This window comes from Oncorhynchus keta, chromosome 13 (assembly GCF_023373465.1).
Source record: "Oncorhynchus keta strain PuntledgeMale-10-30-2019 chromosome 13, Oket_V2, whole genome shotgun sequence".
NCBI lineage: Eukaryota > Metazoa > Chordata > Actinopteri > Salmoniformes > Salmonidae > Oncorhynchus > Oncorhynchus keta.
In genome coordinates this window covers 49,546,117-49,568,503 of record NC_068433.1, presented here as the reverse complement: position 1 = coordinate 49,568,503, position 22,387 = coordinate 49,546,117, and the positions used below count along the sequence as shown (strand labels likewise).

The window sequence follows — 22,387 nt, the reverse complement described above, 5'->3', positions numbered from 1 at the left end:
AGTGACATCGCAAAGTAAGTCTCTCTCGTGTCTCTCTCTCTCGTGTCTCTCTCTCTTGTGTCTCTCTCTCTCTCTCTCTCTCTCTCTCTCTCTCTCTCGTGTCTCTCTCTCTCTCTCGTGTCTCTCTCTCTCTCTCTCGTGTCTCTGTCTCGTGTCTCTCTCTCTCGTGTCTCTCTCTCGTGTCTCTCTCTCGTGTCTCTCGTGTCTCTCTCGTGTCTCTCTCGTGTCTCTCTCTCTCGTCTCTCTCGTGTCTCTCTCTCTTGTCTCTCTCGTCTCTCTCTCTCGTCTCTCTCTCTCGTGTCTCTCTCTCGTGTCTCTCTCTCTCTCTCTCTCTCTCTCTCTCTCTCTCTCTCTCTCTCTCTCTCTCTCGTGTCTCTCTCTCGTGTCTCTCTCGTGTCTCTCTCTCTCTCGTCTCTCTCTCTCGTGTCTCTCTCTCTCTCTCTCCCCCCCCACTCTCTTTGTACAGGCATCAATTCCATTCCCAGTACTTCTGTGCTCAGCCACTGCCCTCGCCGATGTATCCCTCGGAGATGTTGTCTATCCGTAGTGTGACTCATTTTTGCTCCTTGAATGCTGAAAACTTGTATTCTAATCTCCGTGTTCCTCAGAGCAGGGGAAATGGCTGCAGCTAGCCAATTAGAGCAGTGTTGCTGGATTAAGTAAGACACTCACACTGCTGCCAAGGAGTATTCCCGGGAGCCCAAACCTGAATGAAGGACTCAACACCACTGATCTAAACAGAGAGAGAGAGGGGGGTAATGGGCACAAGCCTCACTGATACTCCACATTTGTACTACTACTGCCTCCCATATATTCCACTCTTGTACCGTCAGCCAATCCCATGTACACCATATAGAGTGTTGACATACACACACAGCTGACTAACAGGATAAATCAATAGCTTTGCAGCAGAAGAGAAGAAGAAGGAGACAGAAAGTGTGGGGGATAGGGACGAAAGGTATTTCCTGGAATGGTTTTAAAGTGAGTGTTAGCAGTATCTGAACCAGAAAACGGCAGTGTTTCTGTACTCTGAACTAATTTCTGATCCAATAGTACTCAGGAAATTCAGCAAAAACATGAAATTCTACAAAAATCACAAGCAAATCACCAATGTAAAGAGACTGCGATTTCGAAGAATAAGGGTGATGGGCTTTTATCCGGCGCTGCCGATGTTACCTGGCTAGATCGTGTGTGAGGGGAGAAGAGGACACGTCTGCTGTACGGTCTCTGTGTCTCTTCTAATTTGGGCTGCCGCTCGCTCTCTGTGGGAGTGGATTTAATTGGAGCCGAGCCAAATCAGAATCCATGAATCCATTCTCTCTTTCTCTTTCTCTCTCTCTATAAAGACGGTTGACTTTTCCAACCAAATAGGTCAAAGCCCCTGAAAAAAACAACCATGTTTGCTCAGATGCTGGCGGATCTACGGGAGCCCACAGCCAAAGGTCAAGTAAACGAATATGATGTTAGCCGTGTTTTTGTGTCACACATCACAACTCTATCACAGGCATGGATTAATGTTGGATCTTGATTAGTCTTGTTCCCATTCCCAGCTGAATCTAGGTTGGATCTTGATTAGTCTTGTTCCCATTCCCAGCTGAATCTAGGTTGGATCTTGATTAGTCTTGTTCCCATTCCCAGCTGAATCTAGGTTGGATCTTGATTAGTCTTGTTCCCATTCCCAGCTGAATCTAGGTTGGATCTTGATTAGTCTTGTTCCCATTCCCAGCTGAATCTAGGTTGGATCTTGATTAGTCTTGTTCCCATTCCCAGCTGAATCTAGGTTGGATCTTGATTAGTCTTGTTCCCATTCCCAGCTGAATCTAGGTTGGATCTTGATTAGTCTTGTTCCCATTCCCAGCTGAATCTAGGTTGGATCTTTATTAGTCTTGTTCCCATTCCCAGCTGAATCTAGGTTGGATCTTTATTAGTCTTGTTCCCATTCCCAGCTGAATCTAGGTTGGATCTTGATTAGTCTTGTTCCCATTCCCAGCTGAATCTAGGTTGGATCTTGATTAGTCTTGTTCCCATTCCCAGCTGAATCTAGGTTGGATCTTGATTAGTCTTGTTCCCATTCCCAGCTGAATCTAGGTTGGATCTTTATTAGTCTTGTTCCCATTCCCAGCTGAATCTAGGTTGGATCTTGATTAGTCTTGTTCCCATTCCCAGCTGAATCTAGGTTGGATCTTTATTAGTCTTGTTCCCATTCCCAGCTGAATCTAGGTTGGATCTTGATTAGTCTTGTTCCCATTCCCAGCTGAATCTAGGTTGGATCTTGATTAGTCTTGTTCCCATTCCCAGCTGAATCTAGGTTGGATCTTGATTAGTCTTGTTCCCATTCCCAGCTGAATCTAGGTTGGATCTTGATTAGTCTTGTTCCCATTCCCAGCTGAATCTAGGTTGGATCTTGATTAGTCTTGTTCCCATTCCCAGCTGAATCTAGGTTGGATCTTGATTAGTCTTGTTCCCATTCCCAGCTGAATCTAGGTTGGATCTTGATTAGTCTTGTTCCCATTCCCAGCTGAATCTAGGTTGGATCTTGATTAGTCTTGTTCCCATTCCCAGCTGAATCTAGGTTGGATCTTGATTAGTCTTGTTCCCATTCCCAGCTGAATCTAGGTTGGATCTTGGTTTAGTGACTTCAGTCCCATGAATGAAGGTATGAGGTAGAATGACCAGGGGCTGTTACCATAGCTCTGAAATAGTCATCTGTGTGGTCAGATGATGATTTGGGGACGAAGCTAGAAACTGATTATCTCTCTCTCTCCATCTCTTTCTCCTCTGTCGTCTTTCTCAATCTCTCCACCTCCTCTTCCTCAATCTCTCTCTCTTAGACCCTCTCCCTCTCGTCTGTCAATGTCCTCTGTCCCTCTTCCTCCTCCTCTTCAAATCTCTCCCTCCCTTTCTCTCTGTCTGTCTGTTTGAGGGAGCGGTGTGGATCCTCTGTCCAATAGTCGTTTAATGTCAGTATTAGCTCCAGTGACATTTTGTGCTCAAAGACTATTTTTCACTTGATACTGTTGACAGAACTGCAAATGACTGACAGCAACAACGACCAAGGCTTCAGCGCGTGCTTGTGTGTGTCTCCGTGGGGTCTAGCCATGGTTAGTATTCCCGACCGGTTGCTTCCTGACACTGACACTCACTGCTGCATCCCTCTCCTAGTGGATTTCTGACTGTCTCTCTCTCACTCTCTCTCTCTCACTCTTTTTTTTTTCTCTCTCTCTCTCTCCCTCACCCTCTCTATCTCACTCTATTTTTCTCTCTCTCTCTCCCTCACCCTCTCTCTCCCTCTTTTTCTCTCTCTCTCTCCCTCACCCTCTCTCCCTCTCTCTCTCCAACCATAGCTCTCTTTTTCTCAAACACAGCCTACGTGCGCTCCATCACCATGGAGACAGACGTGATGTCAGCCTCAGCCTGCAGAGAAAGTTGCTGCCGCTTAACGATCATACTAATGCAATCACATAACTACATGGCTTCAGTGGATCGTTCTCAAATCAGACCATTATATCCCCACCGATAAATCACGTCACGGCTGCTCAGGGATGTAAGCCGGCTTCACCGACCGAGAATCTCACTGCTGACAGACGGCCGATAGGTACTTCTCACAGTGCGAGGCCGTACCGTGTCTTTCTAGAACAAACGCGGTACCTGCTGCGTGCCGACCCTGTAGCAACGAACCTGGCTTTTATATTTGTAGAATCGTAATGCTTGTCAGTGGCCAACAACTTGACTTTGAGCCAATCAGAGAGCACAAATCCCATGTGGGGGAGCCAACAGGAGTGACAACAAAAAGGAATAAATATTTTCTCTGTACATCCACGGTTAAATGGCATGAGCCAGTCACACTTCAAATGCAATGTAGGCTATGGGATGTTCGCTAAGTGCACAAACGCAATGCACACAACACTAAATACTACCTCCAAGCTAGCAAACCACTGTAGCTAGTATTGACATTATAATGGCAAAATACAAAATATTATGAACATTTCAAAATTGATTAAATATGTTTTTCTCAGCTATCTACACACAATTCCCCATAAAGACAAAGTGAAAACATTTTGTTGTTGTTGAATGTTTGCAAATTCATTGAAAATGAAGTACAGAAATATTCATTTGAATCACCATTGGCAGCAGTTACAGCTGGGAGTCTTTCTGGGTATGTCTCTAAGATCTTTCCACACCTGGATTGTGCAACATTTGTTCTTTATTCTTTTCAGAATTCTTCAATCTCCGTCAAATTGGTTGTTGATCATTGCTAGACAACCATTTTCAGGTCTTTCCATAGATAGATTTAAGTCAAAACTGTAACTTGGCCTCTTATGAACATTCGCTGTCTTTTTGGTAAGCAATTCCAGGTATATTTGGCCTTGTGTTTTAGGTTATTGTCCTGCTGAAAGGTGAATTCATCTCCAAGTGTCTGGTGGAAAGCAGACTGAACCAGGTTTTCCTCTAGGATTTTACCTGTGCTTAGCTCAATTTACTTTTTTATCCTGAAAAACTCCCCCGTCCTTAACGATTACAAGAATACACATAACATGATGCAGCCACCACTATGCTTGAACATATTTAGAGTGCTACTCAGTAATGCGTTGTATTCAATTTGCCCCAAACATAACACTTTGTGTTCAGGACAAAAAGGGAATTTATTTGCACATTTGTCTGTACAGGCTTTCTTCTTTTCACTCTGTTAATTAGGTAAGTATTGTGGTGTAACTACAATGTCGTTGATCCATCCTCAGTTTTCTCCTATCACAGCCATTAAACTCTGTAACTGTTTTAATGTCACCATTGGCCTCATTGTGAAATTCCTGAGTGGTTTCCTTCCTCTCTGTCAACTAAGTTAGGAAGGGCAACTGTATCTTTGTAGTGACTGGGTGCATGGAGAACACTATCCGTAGTGTAATTAATAACTAAACCATGCTCAAAGGGATATTCAATGTCAGTTTTTTTTGTACCCATCTACCAATAGGTTCCCTTCTTTGCGAGGCTTTGGAAAACTTCCCTGTTTTTTGTGGTTGAATCTGACTTGGAAATTCACTGCTCGACTGAGGGACCTTCCAGATAATTGTATGTGTGGGGTACAGAGATGAGGTAATCATTCAAAAATCACGGTAAACACTATTATTGCACACAGAGTGAGTCCCTGCAACTTATTATGCGACTTGTTAAGCACATTTCTACTCCTGAACTTATTTAGGTTTGCCATAACAAACGGGTTGAATACTTATTCACTCAAGACATTTCAGCTTATCATTTTTTATTCATTTGTAAAAATATAGCTAAAACATAATTCCACTTTCACATTATGGGGTATTGTGTGGAACAAATCTCAATTTTATCCATTTTAAATTCAGGCTGTAACACAACTAAATGTGAAAAAAGGCAAGGGGTGTGAACACTTTCTGAAGGCAATGTAATTGTCCACCTGCTATCTCTTCCATATAGCCGGGCTAGTTATCTCTTCCATATAGCCGGGCTAGTTATCTCTTCCATATAGCCGGGCTAGTTATCTCTTCCATATAGCCGGGCTAGTTATCTCTTCCATATAGCCGGGCTAGTTATCTCTTCCATATAGCCGGGCTAGTTATCTCTTCCATATAGTTATCTCTTCCCGGCTAGTTATCTCTTCCATATAGCCGGGCTAGTTATCTCTTCCATATAGCCGGGCTAGTTATCTCTTCCATATAGCCGGGCTAGTTATCTCTTCCATATAGACGGGCTAGTTATCTCTTCCATATAGTTATCTCTTCCATATAGCCGGGCTAGTTATCTCTTCCAGCCGGGCTATATGTCAATGTGTCCAGACTCAGGAGACAGAAAGGTGATGGAAAGTAATTATCTGCTCCTGCATTGTATCAGGTGTTGAGTCAAAGACAATACCAAAGTCACACCTGCTCCCATGGACCCAGGTGTTGGACAGTTTAGGTATAGAAACTATTGTTGCTATTTTCTCATAGGGTGCATCATCCCCAGTTATCCATAGCATCATATCTAATGGTATTTCCCAATTGAGACATGACATACTTTCTTAACACTGCTAAAACTGCTAAAGCAGACATTTGGAGTGCTCATGAATTTAACAAATGTATTACTCGGCCATTTTTAAAGGCATACCCCTTTACTTTTCCTAAATTCATCTATATAACACACTGTTGTTGTTAGAATCTTAATATCACAAAAAGAAGTGGAGTTATATGCAGTTTTTGGAGGGCATGTCCTTTTTGTAACAGTTTTCCCCCATTTCCCCTTCATCTACCAACAGTAGGGCCTGTTGCACTCCTTCTCCCGACAGTAGGGCCTGCTGCGCTCCTTCTCCTGACAGTAGGGCCTGCTGCGATCCTTCTCCTGACAGTAGGGCCTGCTGCGCTCCTTCTCCCGACAGTAGGGCCTGCTGCGCTCCTTCTCCTGACAGTAGGGCCTGCTGCGCTCCTTCTCCCGACAGTAGGGCCTGCTGCGCTCCTTCTCCCGACAGTAGGGCCTGCTGCGCTCCTTCTCCCGACAGTAGGGCCTGCTGCGCTCCTTCTCCCGACAGTAGGGCCTGCTGCGCTCCTTCTCCCGACAGTAGGGCCTGCTGCGCTCCTTCTCCTGACAGTAGGGCCTGCTGCGCTCCTTCTCCTGACAGTAGGGCCTGCTGCGCTCCTTCTCCTGACAGTAGGGCCTGCTGCGCTCCTTCTCCTGACAGTAGGGCCTGCTGCGCTCCTTCTCCTGACAGTAGGGCCTGCTGCGCTCCTTCTCCTGACAGTAGGGCCTGCTGCGCTCCTTCTCCTGACAGTAGGGCCTGCTGCGCTCCTTCTCCTGACAGTAGGGCCTGCTGCGCTCCTTCTCCTGACAGTAGGGCCTGCTGCGCTCCTTCTCCTGACAGTAGGGCCTGCTGCGCTCCTTCTCCTGACAGTAGGGCCTGCTGCGCTCCTTCTCCTGACAGTAGGGCCTGCTGCGCTCCTTCTCCGACAGTAGGGCCTGCTGCGCTCCTTCTCCCGACAGTAGGGCCTGCTGCGCTCCTTCTCCCGACAGTAGGGCCTGCTGCGCTCCTTCTCCCGACAGTAGGGCCTGCTGCGCTCCTTCTCCCGACAGTAGGGCCTGCTGCTCTCCTTCTCCCGACAGTAGGGCCTGCTGCGCTCCTTCTCCCGACAGTAGGGCCTGCTGCGCTCCTTCTCCTGACAGTAGGGCCTGCTGCGCTCCTTCTCCTGACAGTAGGGCCTGCTGCGCTCCTTCTCCTGACAGTAGGGCCTGCTGCGCTCCTTCTCCTGACACAGTAGGGCCTGCTGCGCTCCTTCTCCTGACAGTAGGGCCTGCTGCGCTCCTTCTCCTGACAGTAGGGCCTGCTGCGCTCCTTCTCCTGACAGTAGGGCCTGCTGCGCTCCTTCTCCTGACAGTAGGGCCTGCTGCGCTCCTTCTCCTGACAGTAGGGCCTGCTGCGCTCCTTCTCCTGACAGTAGGGCCTGCTGCGCTCCTTCTCCCGACAGTAGGGCCTGCTGCTCTCCTTCTCCGACAGTAGGGCCTGCTGCGCTCCTTCTCCTGACAGTAGGGCCTGCTGCGCTCCTTCTCCCGACAGTAGGGCCTGCTGCGCTCCTTCTCCCGACAGTAGGGCCTGCTGCGCTCCTTCTCCCGACAGTAGGGCCTGCTGCTCTCCTTCTCCCGACAGTAGGGCCTGCTGCGCTCCTTCTCCCGACAGTAGGGCCTGCTGCGCTCCTTCTCCCGACAGTAGGGCCTGCTGCGCTCCTTCTCCCGACAGTAGGGCCTGCTGCGCTCCTTCTCCTGACAGTAGGGCCTGCTGCGCTCCTTCTCCCGACAGTAGGGCCTGCTGCTCTCCTTCTTGAAAGTGCCGTGCTCAGTTGATAATCACCACGATAATTGCCGACAAAACTAAACTTAAACTGTACCGAAACTAATTTCACACATATAACAACAGATGAAGTCAAGTATTGGCTTATTCATCTCCCCTCCTGTGTTCTCAGTCAATTTACCTGGTAAAATAGGGATTAAATACCATTTTAAAAAGAAAGGGGTATAGTGGGTGAGTTGAAGCGCAAGGGGAAGTGAACAATGCATAGTTATGTAATCACCAACTGTGAATGAAGAACAGCAGATCAAGCAGTCTTATCAGCCTAGAACACAGTGAGACCGTCATTTACAAAATATAAATGAAAACGACTCAGAAGGTGGGTAAGAAATAAACCATGACATCGCCGATGATTATTCTTCTGATTCTGAGCCTCAGTCTGAACCTCCGAGGCCTAAGCGCTAAAAGCCAGAACAGAGCGCACTGAGCAGGTGCCCGCGCCACCACCAAATGAAAAGGTGAGACAGGAGAGAGGAAGGACGGCACCGTTTGAATAGAACAAGCTGGTGATGACAGAGAAAACCCTACATCTCAAACAAAAAACAAGCACTCACCAGCGTTCGCTGTTTATGTGACATGGACCAACTGATGCCATGACATAAAGACCCACATAAAAACGTGGTATTTTTGACTGCTGTCATATTTATAGTCATTAAAATGCTGTTATTGCTTTTGTGTTGATTTACACTTTATCAAAAACACTCAAAGCTTAAAATGATGTTTAAGCTACTGTTGTCTTCATCATTTGACCGTGCATCTTGGTGGTGGGGGTATTTTACTTCATATTGTTTTGAAAAAGAAGCTGCTAACACACTAAATAAAATGTATTGAACACTTGAACATTTTTTTACATGTTTTACATTTAGCCTACAGTAACTAATGAACCAATGAAAATGCTTTTGTGTCATTTGAAGGAAATAAAAATAATTCTAATGATACCTAAGACCTTCATAAACACAACCAAGTGATTCTTGCGATAACCTGAATGAAACTCATTAGTGTGAAGGGGGTCCCTCGAGGCCCAGCCGTTCTAGTATTAATGTCTGTGTTCAATCCCGTCTGTAGTTGTAAGTGTTGTCGTAACCCCATTCATCCCACTCATCCTGTCCCGTTGCTTCCCACCAGCTGTCTGAGAATAAGCACCTGTGATAGGACATAATGAATCATATCAGCAGCAGTAGAACAGAATGAGCTCCCACAGACATGGAGGACGTGGCCATAGGGATCCTATAGGACCTCATGGTGTCTGTGGGGACCATGCAGATAGAGGCTGATGATACCTTACTGATGACCCTATCAGGGTGTGTGTCAGTGTGGGGGGCGGGGGAGTGATGTCGGTGTGTGTGTGTGTGGTGTGTGCGTGTTTGTGCATATGTGTTCCTTGTGTGCACATGGACATATGTGTGTGTGTGTGTGTGTGTGTTTATCTCAGTGAGAGGCTAATGAGGAGTGGGGAATGTGCTGGGTTCTCATGTGGGCTTGGCCACAGGGCTGCTGCTGTGCTTTGATGTGCTGGGAGCCTCGCTCTGCTCTCTCGGTGCTCTCTCTCTGCTCTCTGCTCTCTCTTTGCTCTCTCGCTGTTTTCTGCTCTCTCTCTCTGTTCTCTCTCTGCTCTCTCTCTGTTCTCTCTGCTCAGTCTCTGAACTCTCTGCTCTCTCACTCATTTCTCTCTCTCTGCTCTCTCGCTGCTCTCTCTCTGCCTCTCTCTAAACTCTCTCCAAGCTGCTCTTCTCTGCACTCTGCTCTCCTGCGCTCTCTTGCTCTCAATCTGCTCTCTCTCTGCTTTCTCTCTTCTCACTCTCTGCTTTCTCTCTGTTCTCTCGTTGTAGTTGCTCTCTCTCTGCCCCTCTCTGCTCTCTGCTCTCCCACCAGCTTCTGAGAATAAGCACCTCTGCTCTCTGCTCTGCTCTCTCGCTGCTCTCAGACTCTCTGCTCTCTCTCTGCTCTCACATGCTGCTTTCTCTCTGCTTCTCACTCTGGCTCTCTCTCTAGGGACTCTCTGCTCTCTAGCTGCTCTCTCTCTGCTCTCTCTCTGCTCTCTCGCCTGCTCTCTGGGGACCCTGCTAGAGACTCTGCTCTCTCTCTGCTCTCTCTGACCTCTATCTGCTGTCTCAGCTGCTCTCGGGGGAGCTGCTCTCTGTCTGTCTCTGCTCTCTCGTGTTTTCATACTGTTCCTCTTCTCACATGGACTCTTCTCACTCTCTGCTCTTTATCTCTCTCTCTGCTCTCTCGCCTGCTCTCTGCTTCTCATGTCTCTGCTCACTCGCTGCTCTCTGCTCTCTCTCTGCTCTCTCGCTGCTCTCTGCTGCTCTCTCTCTGCTCTCTCTCTCTCTCTCTGCTCTCTCGCTGCTTTCTCACTGCTCTCTCTTCTCACTCTCTGCTTTCTCTCTGCTCTCTCGTTGCTCTCTCGTTGCTCTCTCGTTGCTCTCTCGTTGCTCTCTCGCTGCTCTCTCTCTGCTCTCTGCTCTCTCTCTGCTCTCTCTCTGCTCTCTCTCTGCTCACTCTTCTCACTCTCTGCTCTCTCACTGCTTTCTCGCGGCTCTCTCTCTGCTCTCTCGCTGCTCTCTCTCTGCTCTCTCTCTGCTCTCTCTCGCTGCTCTCTCTCTGCACTCTGCTCTCTCTGCGCTCTCTCTGCTCTCAATCTGCTCTCTCTCTGCTTTCTCTCTTCTCACTCTCTGCTTTCTCTCTGCTCTCTCGTTGCTCTCTCGTTGCTCTCTCGCTGCTCTCTCTGCTCTCTGCTCTCTCTTCTCACTCTCTGCTCTCTCGCTCTGCTCTCTCGCTGCTCTCTGCTCTCCTCACTCTCTGCTCTCTCTCTGCTCTCTCGCTGCTTTCTCACTGCTCTCTCTTCTCACTCTCCGCTCTCTCTGCTCTCTCTTCTCACTCTCTTCTCACTCTCTGCTCTCTCGCTGCTCTCTCTCTGCTCTCTCTCTGCTCTCTCGCCTGCTCTCTGCTCTCCTCACTCTCTGCTCTCTCTCTGCTCTCTCTGCTCTCTCTCTGCTCTCTCGCTGCTCTCTCGCTGCTCTCTGCTCTCCTCACTTTCTACTCTCTCTCTGCTCTCTCGCTGCTTTCTCACTGCTCTCTCTTCTCACTCTCTTCTCACTCTCTGCTCTCTCGCTGCTCTCTCTCTGCTCTCTCGCCTGCTCTCTGCTCTCCTCACTCTCTGCTCTCTCGCTGCTCTCTCTGCTCTCTCTCTGCTCTCTCGCTGCTCTCTGCTCTCCTCACTTTCTACTCTCTCTCTGCTCTCTCGCTGCTTTCTCACTGCTCTCTCTTCTCACTCTCTGCTTTCTCTCTGCTCTCTCGTTGCTCTCTCGTTGCTCTCTCGCTGCTCTCTCTCTGCTCTCTGCTCTCTCTCTGCTCTCTCGCTGCTCTCTGCTCTCTCTCTCTGCTCTCTCTCTGCTCTCTTGCTGCTTTCTCACTGCTCTCTCTGCTCTCTCTCTGCTCTCTCTCTGCCCTCTCTCTGCTCTCTCTCTGCTCTCTCTCTGCTCACTCTCTTCTCTCTCTCTGCTCTCTCTCTGCTCTCTCGCTGCTTTCTCACTGCTCTCTCTTCTCACTCTGCTCTCTCTCTGCTCTCTCTCTGCTCTCTCTCTGCTCTCTCTGCTCTCTGCTGCTCTCTCTCATCTCACTCTCTTCTCACTCTCTGCTCTCTCTCTTCTCTCTCTGCTCTCTCTCTCTGCTCTCACTGCTCTCTGCTCTCTCTGTGCTCTCTCTCTTCTCACTCTCTTCTCACTCTCTGCTCTCTCTGTGCTCTCTCTCTGCACTCTCGCTCTCTCTACAGTCTCAGGCTTTGTGTCAGCAGCCATGACAGCAGCCACCTGGCACTGGTTGGTCTCAAACATACTTAAACATACACAAATACACACAACATGCATGCACAGAAGCATGTGCATGCACACACACTGGAATGTGTGCCCAAGCATGCACACACACACTAAACACACAAAAACCTGTTTGGGGCTGACACTCTGATACTCTGAAATTCCTATGAGGATTCCTCCTTCATTTAACGATATCATAACCGCCATCGATAAGAGACATTACTGTGCAGCTGTATTCATCGACCTGACCAAGGCTTTCGACTCTGTCAATCACCACATTCTTATCGGCAGACTCAACAGCCTTGGTTTGTCAAATGATTGTCTCACCTGGTTCACCAACAACTTCTCTGATAGAGCTCAGTGTGTCAAATCGGATGGCCTGTTGTCCGGACCTCTGGCAGTCTCTATGGGGGTGCCACAGGGTTCAATTCTCGGGCCGACTCTCTTCTCTGTATACATCAATGATGTTACTCTTGCGGCTGGTGATTCTCTGATCGACCTCTACGCAGACGACATCATTCTGTATACTTCTGGCACTTCTTTGGACACTGTGTTAACTAACCTCCAGACGAGCTTCAATGCCATACAACTCCCCTTCCGTGGCTTCTAACTGCTCTTAAATGCAAATAAAACTAAATGCATACTATTCAACCGATCATTGCCCACACCTGCCCGCCCATCCAGCATCACTACTCTGGATGGCTCTGACTTAGAATACGTGGATAACTACAAATACCTAGGTGTCTTGCTAGACTGTAAACTCTCCTTCCAGACTCACATTAAGTATCTCCAATCAAAAATTGAATCTAGAATCGGCTTCCTATTTCGCAAACAAAGCTTCCTTCACTCATGCTGCCAAACATACCCTCGTAAAACTGACCATCCTACCGATCCTTGACTTCGGCGATATCATCTATAAAATAGCCTCCAACACTCTACTCAGCAAACTGGATGTAGTCTATCACAGTGCCATCCGTTTTGTCACCAAAGCCCCATATACTACCCACCACTGCGACCTGTACGCTCTCGTTGGCTGGCCCTCGCTTCATACTCGTCGCCAAACTCACTGGCTACATGTTATCTACAAGTCTCTGCTAGGTAAAGCCCCGCCCTATCTCAGCTCGCTGGTCACCATAGCAGCACCCACTCGTAGCACACGCTCCAGCAGGTATATCTCACTGGTCACCCGAAAGCCAATTCCTCCTTTGGTCGCCTTTCCTTCCAGTTCTCTGCTGCCACTGACTGGAATGAACTGCAAAAATCACTGAAGCCGGAGATTGCCATCTCCCTCACTAGCTTTAAGAACCAGCTGTCAGAGCAGCTCACAGATCACTGCACCTGTACATAGCTCATCTGTATCCAGACCATCTATCTACCTCATCCCCATACTGTATTTATTTATTTAGCTCCTTTTGCACCCAAGTATCTCTACTTGCACATTTTCTTCTGCACATCTACAATTCCAGTGTTTAATTGCTATATTGTAATTACTTCACCACCATGGCCTATTTATTGCCTTAACTCCCTTATTTGACCTTATTTGCACTCACTGTATATATACTTTTTTTCCCTACCGTCTTATTGACTGTATGTTTTGTTAATTCCATGTGTAACTCTGTGTTGTTGTATGTGTCGCGCTGCTTTGCTTTATCTTGGCCAGGTCGCAATTGCAAATGAGAACTTGTTCTCAACTAGCTTACCTGTTTAAATAAAGGTGAAATAAAATTAATCTCATGCGGGCTGAGATTTCCCAGACTAAAAATGTTCCATGTGATATTAACCAGGGTGCATCACACCCAGAGAGCCCCATTGATGGGCTAGGCCAAGGATCACCTTAAACAAATCAGTCTTGAATTAAAGCCAGCTGCCGGACCCTCAGTGAGAGGATTGCGTAATGTATTGCCTGGTTTTCTTATCATGTAATACAAAGCAGATGAGAGCGAGCGTGTGCCATAATTATTGAGGACTACTGCACAGACATCATCATCATATCATCATCATACATGGTTTAGAATGCAGGACCACTCCAGATGATGTTCATATGTAGGCTGGGTTATGAATCTGTTATAAACAAGGGATGTACACATGGGGCGATGGATAGGCTTTCATTCATTATTCTTTTCATATTTTTGTTGTTGTGTGGATTGCAGCACATTGGACTAGATTGCTTTACACTGTAAACATTCAACAAAAGTAGAACTACAAAGGAAAGGCCTCGGGGGTTTTATGTACGGCTGTTTGACTTTGCTAGATCAGACAGTGTTCTAGACTGTGATATTGGGCCAGTATTAGTGGCACAGCTCACGTACTGTTGCACAGCTCTTACTAGAACAGAGAGAGAGAGAGTGGCTCTGTCCTCACTACACTACCCTTTCCTCTACCCTCTCCTCTACCCTACCCTCTCCTCTACCCTCTCTTCTACCCTCTCCTCTACATTACCCTCTCTTCTACCCTCTCCTCTACATTACCCTCTCTTCTACCCTCTCCTCTACCCTCTCTTCTACCCTCTCTTCTACCCTCTCTTCTACCCTCTCTTCTACCCTCTCCTCTACATTACCCTCTCCTCTACATTACCCTCTCTTCTACCCTCTCCTCTACATTACCCTCTCCTCTACCCTCTCTTCTACCCTCTCTTCTACCCTCTCTTCATTACCCTCTCTTCTACCCTCTCCTCTACATTACCCTCTCTTCTACCCTCTCCTCTACATTACCCTCTCTTCTACCCTCTCCTCTACATTACACTCTCTTCTACCCTCTCCTCTACATTACCCTCTCTTCTACCCTCTCCTCTACATTACCCTCTCCTCTACATTACCCTCTCCTCTACATTACCCTCTCTTCTACCCTCTCCTCTACATTACCCTCTCTTCTACCCTCTCCTCTACATTACCCTCTCTTCTACCCCTCCCCTACCCTCTACCCCTCTACCCACCCTCTTACCCTCTCTTCTCTCCTCTACCCTCTCTTCTACCCCCTCTCTTCTACCCTCTCCTCTCTTCTACCCTCTCTTCTACCCTCCCTACCCTCTCTTCTACCCTCTCTTCTACCCTCTCCCCTCCCTCTCCTCTACCCTCTCCTCTACCCCTCTTCTACCCTACCCTCTCCCTACCCTCTCTTCTACCCTACCCTCTCCCCTACCCTCTCCCCTCTCCTCTCTTCTACCCTACCCTCTCCCCTACCCTCTCCCATACCCTCTCCCTACCCTCTCTTCTACCCTACCCTACCCTCCCCTTCTACCCTCTCTCTACCCTACCCCTCTCCTCTACCCTCCCTCTCCTACCCTCTCCCCTACCCTCTTCTACCCTTCTACCCTACCTCTCTCCTCTACCCTCTACCCTCAATACACAGAAGTATATATTTTTAAAACTGCATATTTAGCTGAAAGAAATCCAGGTTATTTTTTTTATTTTAGGCAAGGCAATATTTTTAAACTAGGGTGGGTTAACTGCCTTGTTCAGGGGCAGAATGACAATTTCTCTTGTCAGCTCAGGGATTCAATCTTGCACGCAGAATCAGGGTAATATGCATTGCAGTTTGGGCCGCCTGGCTCTGGCATTAAACTTATCTTATAAAAACAATCAATCAATCAATCATAATCACTAGTTATAACTACATATGGTTGATGATTTGCCAGAATTCTCGATGCGGTGTCATTCACGGAAAAATTATGACATAACATTGAAGGCATATTTGTACAATGTAACATGCTTTTAACTAGGTAAATGGTTAGCAACTTAGGGATGCCACCCATTAGATAAAATACAGAATGGTTCCGAAAAAAGCACAATTATTTCACTGAAATAATAAACGTATATATTTTTTGCATATTTTTTGAAATGCTAGGGAAATTGTTCAATTTCTCTTGCGTTCAACCAGAATATTAGTGACCAGAATGGCGTATTTCACTGAAATAATAAACGTTTTGTTTTTTCTGTGATTGTTATTATGTTATAATTAAGTCTATGATTTGATATTTGATAGAGCAGTCTGACTGAGCGGTGGTAGGCAGCAGCAGGCTCGTAAGCATTCATTCAAACAGCACTTTCGTGCGGTTTGCCAGCAGCTCTTCACTGTGCTTCAAGCATTGAGCTGTTTATGACTTCAAGCCTATCAACTCCGAGATTAGGCTGGTGTAACCAATGTGAAATGGCTAGCTAGTTAGCGGGATGCGCGCTAATAGCGTTTCAAACGTGTACCCTCTTTACCCTCTCCTCTACCCTCTCCCTCTCCTCTCCTCTACCCTCTCCTCTACCCTCTCCTGTACCCTCTCCTGTACCCTCTCTACCCTCTCCTGTACCCTCTACCCTCTCCTCTACCCTCTCCTGTACCCTCTCTACCCTCTCCTGTACCCTCTACCCTCTCCTCTACCCTCTCCCTCTCCTCTACACACTCCTGTACGCACTGCTGTACCCTCTACCCTCTCATCTACCCTCTCCTCTACCCACTCCTGTACCCTCTACCTTCTCCTCTACCCTCTCCTGTACCCTCTACCCTCTCCTGTACCCTCTACCCCCTCCTCTACCCTCTCCTATACCCTCTCTACCCTCTCCTGTACCCTCTACCCTCTCCTCTACCCTCTACCTACTCCTGTACCCTCTCCTGTACCCTCTACCCTCTCCTCTACCCTCTCCTATACCCTCTCTACCCTCTCCTGTACCCTCTACCCTCTCCTCTACCATCTACCCTCTCCTGTACCCTCTACCCTCTCCACTACCCTCTCCCTCTCCTCTACCCACTCCTGTACCCTCTCCTGTACCCTCTACCCTCTCCTCTACCCTCTCCTCTACCTTTTCTTCCTGGAGTTTGCTTATGAGAGATGAACTAGTTGTCCAGTCACTCTGACATTGTAATACCTCATTCACCCAGGGACACTCCTCTCTCATTATATGATTCATATATGTGTGTGTGTGTGTGTGTGTGTGTGTGTGTGTGTGTGTGTGTGTGTGCGCGTGCGCGCGTGCGTGCGTGCGTGCGTGCGGCTCCATCATTTATTAGAGAAGACCTCCCTGACTGTATTATTTCAGCAGATTCCATGTATTACAGAGCTTCTGTACTATTGCTTTGATAGCTGAAACGTGTGAAATCATACCTGGATTACCTCATTGTTTCAGATCGCTCGCCGCCTGCTCTTAGGGATTCGTTATTTATTGAAATTCGCCGTCCGGCTGCATTTGTTTTGTCAGGTGGAAACTGAGACATGACAGGACACAAACGGAGCCCAAATGTTGATCTTCACTCTAAAATGGCTTCATAAGCACCGAACTGCCACAATCATTGACATTCAACATGCGGATCCCTGGATCCCTGGGATATCTGCACTGAAAGAGAGACCCTTTAGTAGCTAGAGTACATGAAGAATAAACCTCTACACTCTGATGTCAAGCCAAGAAAAGCCTCCCGTGTTCTCCTTGTCAGGCTCTCGTCTCAAAACTCAGGAACAGAACATTTTGCATCGCTCCCTGGGCCTCTCTTTCTCTCTCGTTCTCTTTTCACCGGGTTAATGAGCTTCTCTCCGTTCCGCAAAAATAATGTTCCCCGCTCCCTCCATCCGTCTTCTCTTCCTCCGTACTAAAAACCTCTGTTCCTGTTCTCTTATTGAAGGCAAGGGGCTTAAAAGCTCCTTGTAAAACATTGATTTGTTTTCCAACGTGCCTGTTGGAGGTGGACAGGGTCGTCTGTGGCGGTTGGTAGGGAAAGAACGAAGGGAAGGAGGTGGGCTGGTGGCTATAAGGGCCGTGAGTGGTCCTGCTGCAGTAATGACTCACCTGGGATGCATCCCAAATGGCACCCTATTCCCTACTACATAGTGCATAATTTTTAACCAGGGCCCATAGTGCACTATTTAGGGAATAGCGTGCAATTTGAGATGCAGCCCTGGGCTGTCATTACTGAGAGGCACTTGAGTGGAGCATCAGCAGCAGCATCAGCATCAGCAGCATCAGCAGCAGCAGCAGCATCAGCAGCAGCATCAGCAGCAGTAGGTAGAGGTTAGCGGGTAGCTGCCAGGCTAGATACAGGTGGTAATGTCACGTGGTTCTTCGAGCAGCTGTTTGGATTCTCCCAGTCTTAGTCAGTCATTAGCCATTCTGATCACAGGGCCCCCGTCACCTCAAGGTTGGAATGACCGAGCAGAGGAAGGTTCTCCATCTTTCTCTCTCTTTTTCTTTCTTTCCTCCCCATCTTGACAAACCTGTACCCCCGCACTTTGACTCAGTACTAGTACCCCGCTGTATATAGCCTCGTCATTGTTATGTACATTTCTTGTGTTACTTTTTTGATTGATTTGATTTCTTTAGTTTATTTAGTGTTTATTTTATTTAACTCTATTTCTTGAACTGCATTGTTGGTTAAGGGCTTGTAAGTAAGCATTTCATGGTAAGGTTGTCTTCGGCGCATGTGACAAATAACATTTGATTTGATTATTTCTCGCTCTAATTCCTATTTTCTCCCTCCATCTCTCTCACTCTCCGACTCTTCGACTTTCTCCCTCTCTCTCCACGTTTCTCTCCATCTCTCTCTATCCCTCCATCTCTCTCACTCTCCGGCTCTTCGACTTTCTCCCTCTCTCTTTCCACATTTCTCTCCATCTCTCTCTATCCCTCCATCTCTCTCACTCTCCGGTTCTTCGACTTTCTCCCTCTCTTTCCACGTTTCTCTCCATCTCTCTCTATCCCTCCATCTCTCTCACTCTCCGACTCTTCGACTTTCTCCCTCTCTCTCTCCATGTTTCTCTCCATCTCTCTCTATCCCTCCATCTCTCTCACTCTCCGACTCTTCGACTTTCTCCCTCTCTCTCCACGTTTCTCTCCATCTCTCTCTATCCCTCCATCTCTCTCACTCTCCGACTCTTCGACTTTCTCCCTCTCTCTCCACGTTTCTCTCCATCTCTCTCTATCCCTCCATCTCTCTCACTCTCCGGCTCTTCGACTTTCTCCCTCTCTCTCCACGTTTCTCTCCATCTCTCTCTATCCCTCCATCTCTCTCACTCTCCGACTCTTCGACTTTCTCCCTCTCTTTCCACGTTTCTCTCCATCTCTCTCTCTCCCTCCATCTCTCTCACTCTCTCTGTGTCAGCTCAGCCAGGGACTAGTAAAGAGTTCCTCACAGGTCAGGGAAATCAAAGGCAAATCATACAGCTACAAATTCACCCCCTGCTATGAATAAAACACTTCTCTACACAGCAAGACAAATCCATCCAACAGTCCACAATAGAAACACAGGGGGAGGGGGGGTCATTTGTCCAAGGTCAGACCATTACACAGAGTATTTCACTTTCAACCAACACCGGTCCATTAAGACAGAAACACACAGAAAACAACTGATATTCCCTGCTGTGTTTCTGCCAAGGAACAGCAGTTATTGATGATCTATAGGAGCACCATGCCCGGTAATAGCCGTGTGTGTGTATGTTTGGCGCGTGTGTGTGTGTGCACGTGTGTGTGTCTGGGATGAAAAGGTGAATAGCGTGCTAAATTCTCCTCTCCTAGGTTCTCTACCTACTCAGGTGCTCTAGAGTGAACTCTTGTTGTTGTAGTCTAAAATGTGTGTGTCTCGGATGTGTGTGTGTGTCTCGGATGTGTGTGTGTGTCTCTCTGTTGTATATGTGCTTTCTGCTTCCCCAGCTCTCTGTAATGCAAATAAGAACATCAGTCATGCTGATCATCCATAGCACCAGAGCTTCCCTCTCTCTCTCTCTCTCTCTCTCTCTCTCTCTCTCTCTCTCTCTCTCTCTCTCTCTCTCTCTCTTTCTTTCTCTCTTTCTTTCTCTCTTTCTTTCTCTCTTTCTTTCTCTCTTTCTCTCTGGGAACGAATAGCTAAGGAGCAGAGAGAGAGAGAGGAAAGAGAAGAGAAGAAATCGTGAGAGAGGGAGAGATAGATGAACAGAGATGAAGAGAGAGAGGGGACATTGGAGCAGGGGACGGGCAACGGAGAAAAGGGGAGTCAAGCGAGGAAGAAGGAAAATAGTCTCCTTTTAAAGGCTTTTAGAAATAGACGGGTGGGAGGGAGAAGGAGGGATAGCTAAATATGGAGTTGTAGGGCTAGGCAGCAGAGAGCTGCAACAGTGAGGAAGTAAAATGTCTCAGTGGGATGTCAGAGCCCAGCTCATATTCCTCAGCTCCCTGACAGAGGCCTGGGGAACGCTGGGAGAAAGGGATGGAGGGAGACAGGGAGGGAGACGGGAGAGGGCTCTGAGACAGCGTTAATGGTGACGTTGATGTGAAGCCGTCAGTGGGCTAGCTTGCCGAGGGGAGCGGGAAAGGGAGGGGTTAAGGTGTAGGGCGGCGGGCGCTGTGAGGGGGAGATAGCACTACGGCACTAGCCTCGCGCTGCTGCCTTGCATAATTAATGGTGCGAACCGGGCTCGCTGGGTGGAAGAGTGTCTAGACGTTCAGGGCCCCGTGCTGTGCTTCCTGGGCAGCTCTACACTGTACTGAGGCCTGATTAGGCCCAGGGAGAGGAGACTGATTATACAGGAGAGCAGAGCATAAGAGAGAGCTGGGGACTGAGGGGATCAGAGAGGGATAACACCTGTCTGGTTCATTCACATCACCTCCAGGCTGTGGGAATGTTTGTTGCTCAAAGGAGAGCGCCTCCTACTGGGGATTTACTGTATGTAACCACGCCACACACGGATTTATTGACATGAATTGCATGAGGTATTTTTTGTATACTGCCTAATCTAAATCTGATACCCTCATCTAAATCTGATATCCTAATCTAAATCTGATATCCTTATCTAAATCTGATATCCTCATCTAAATCTGATATCCTCATCTAAATCTGATATCCTCATCTAAATCTGATATCCTCATCTAAATCTGATATCCTCATCTAAATCTGATATCCTAATCTAAATCACAATTATGCCATGTTGGATGCAGGAATGTGTGTGTGTGTGTGTGTGTGTGTGTGTGTGTGTGTGTGTGTGTGTGTGTGTGTGTGTGTGTGTGTGTGTGTGTGTGTGTGTGTGTGTGTGTGTGTGTGTGTGTGAGATTGTGGCACAGCGTTGTCTGTGTAATTAACTGGGCGTGTCTGGTGTCCTCCAACCCCACCATGGTTCCTGGCCCGTGGTTTCTGAGGATGGATCTGGGCTGGAGGGATCTGACGCTCCTTTCATGTCGTCTGTCTGTGTTTGGTGTTTGGGTTCCAGCAGAGCTCATCTATTGTGGAGAGGATGTGCGGAGTCTTCAGAACCACTTCGCTCTGAGAGTCGATCAGAAGAGAGAGTCTCTACTATTTCTATCTGAAGATGTTTGAGACTGAAGATGCACCAGACTTGTGTTTTGGAGCTCCACACAGCCCAATCAACAGAGAGTTTTTGAGATCCACACAGCCCAATCAACAGAGAGTTTTTGAGATCCACACAGCCCAATCAACAGAGAGTTTTTGAGATCCACACAGCCCAATCAACAGAGAGTTTTTGAGATCCACACAGCCCAATCAACAGAGAGTTTTTGAGATCCACACAGCCCAATCAACAGAGAGTTTTTGAGATCCACACAGCCCAATCAACAGAGAGTTTTTGAGATCCACACAGCCCAATCAACAGAGAGTTTTTGAGATCCACACAGCCCAATCAACAGAGAGTTTTTGAGGTCCACAGCCCAATCAACAGAGAGTTTTTGAGATCCACACAGCCCAATCAACAGAGAGTTTTTGAGATCCACACAGCCCAATCAACAGAGAGTTTTTGAGATCCACACAGCCCAATCAACAGAGAGTTTTTGAGATCCACACAGCCCAATCAACAGAGAGTTTTTGAGATCCACACAGCCCAATCAACAGAGAGTTTTTGAGGTCCCACAGCCCAATCAACAGAGAGTTTTTGAGGTCCACACAGCCCAATCAACAGAGAGTTTTTGAGGTCCACAGCCCAATCAACAGAGAGTTTTTGAGATCCACACAGCCCAATCAACAGAGTTTTGAGATCCACACAGCCCAATCAACAGAGTTTTTGAGATCCACACAGCCCAATCAACAGAGAGTTTTTGAGGTCCACACAGCCCAATCAACAGAGAGTTTTTGAGATCCACACAGCCCAATCAACAGAGAGTTTTTGAGATCCACAGCCCAATCAACAGAGAGTTTTTGAGATCCACACAGCCCAATCAACAGAGAGTTTTTGAGATCCACAGCCCAATCAACAGAGAGTTTTTGAGATCCACAGCCCAATCAACAGAGAGTTTTTGAGATCCACACAGCCCAATCAACAGAGAGTTTTGAGATCCACACAGCCCAATCAACAGAGAGTTTTTGAGATCCACAGCCCAATCAACAGAGAGTTTGAGATCCACACAGCCCAATCAACAGAGTTTTTGAGATCCACACAGCCCAATCAACAGAGAGTTTTTGAGGTCCACACAGCCCAATCAACAGAGAGTTTTTGAGATCCACACAGCCCAATCAACAGAGAGTTTTTGAGATCCACACAGCCCAATCAACAGAGAGTTTTTGAGATCCACACAGCCCAATCAACAGAGAGTTTTTGAGATCCACACAGCCCAATCAACAGAGTTTTTGAGATCCACACAGCCCAATCAACAGAGAGTTTTTGAGGTCCACACAGCCCAATCAACAGAGAGTTTTTGAGATCCACACAGCCCAATCAACAGAGAGTTTTTGAGATCCACACAGCCCAATCAACAGAGAGTTTTTGAGGTCCACACAGCCCAATCAACAGAGAGTTTTGAGATCCACACAGCCCAATCAACAGAGTTTTTGAGATCCACAC

The 22,387-nt window shown here is 47.5% G+C and overlaps 1 protein-coding gene and 1 long non-coding RNA gene across 45 annotated transcripts in view; both read left to right on the top strand.

Annotated features, from left to right (window-relative positions):
• LOC118370752 (membrane-associated guanylate kinase, WW and PDZ domain-containing protein 2-like) overlaps window positions 1-22,387 on the top strand; it is a 168,557-nt gene that overhangs the window by 146,035 nt on the left and 135 nt on the right. For 2 of the 44 annotated variants that reach the window (XM_052460541.1, XM_052460530.1), the window contains exons 4-5: window positions 20,807-21,251; window positions 21,284-21,453. In XM_052460541.1, coding sequence (XP_052316501.1) covers window positions 20,807-20,913 — 107 coding nt within the window. In that variant the 3' untranslated portion in view covers window positions 20,914-21,251; window positions 21,284-21,453. The other 42 variants (XM_052460563.1, XM_052460555.1, XM_052460537.1 and 39 more) reach the window with 41 other exon arrangements.
• Window positions 1,358-4,763, top strand: LOC127906839 (uncharacterized). The gene is made up of 3 exons (XR_008062972.1): window positions 1,358-1,868; window positions 1,957-2,088; window positions 2,221-4,763. It is a non-coding gene; the product is annotated as an uncharacterized LOC127906839 (long non-coding RNA).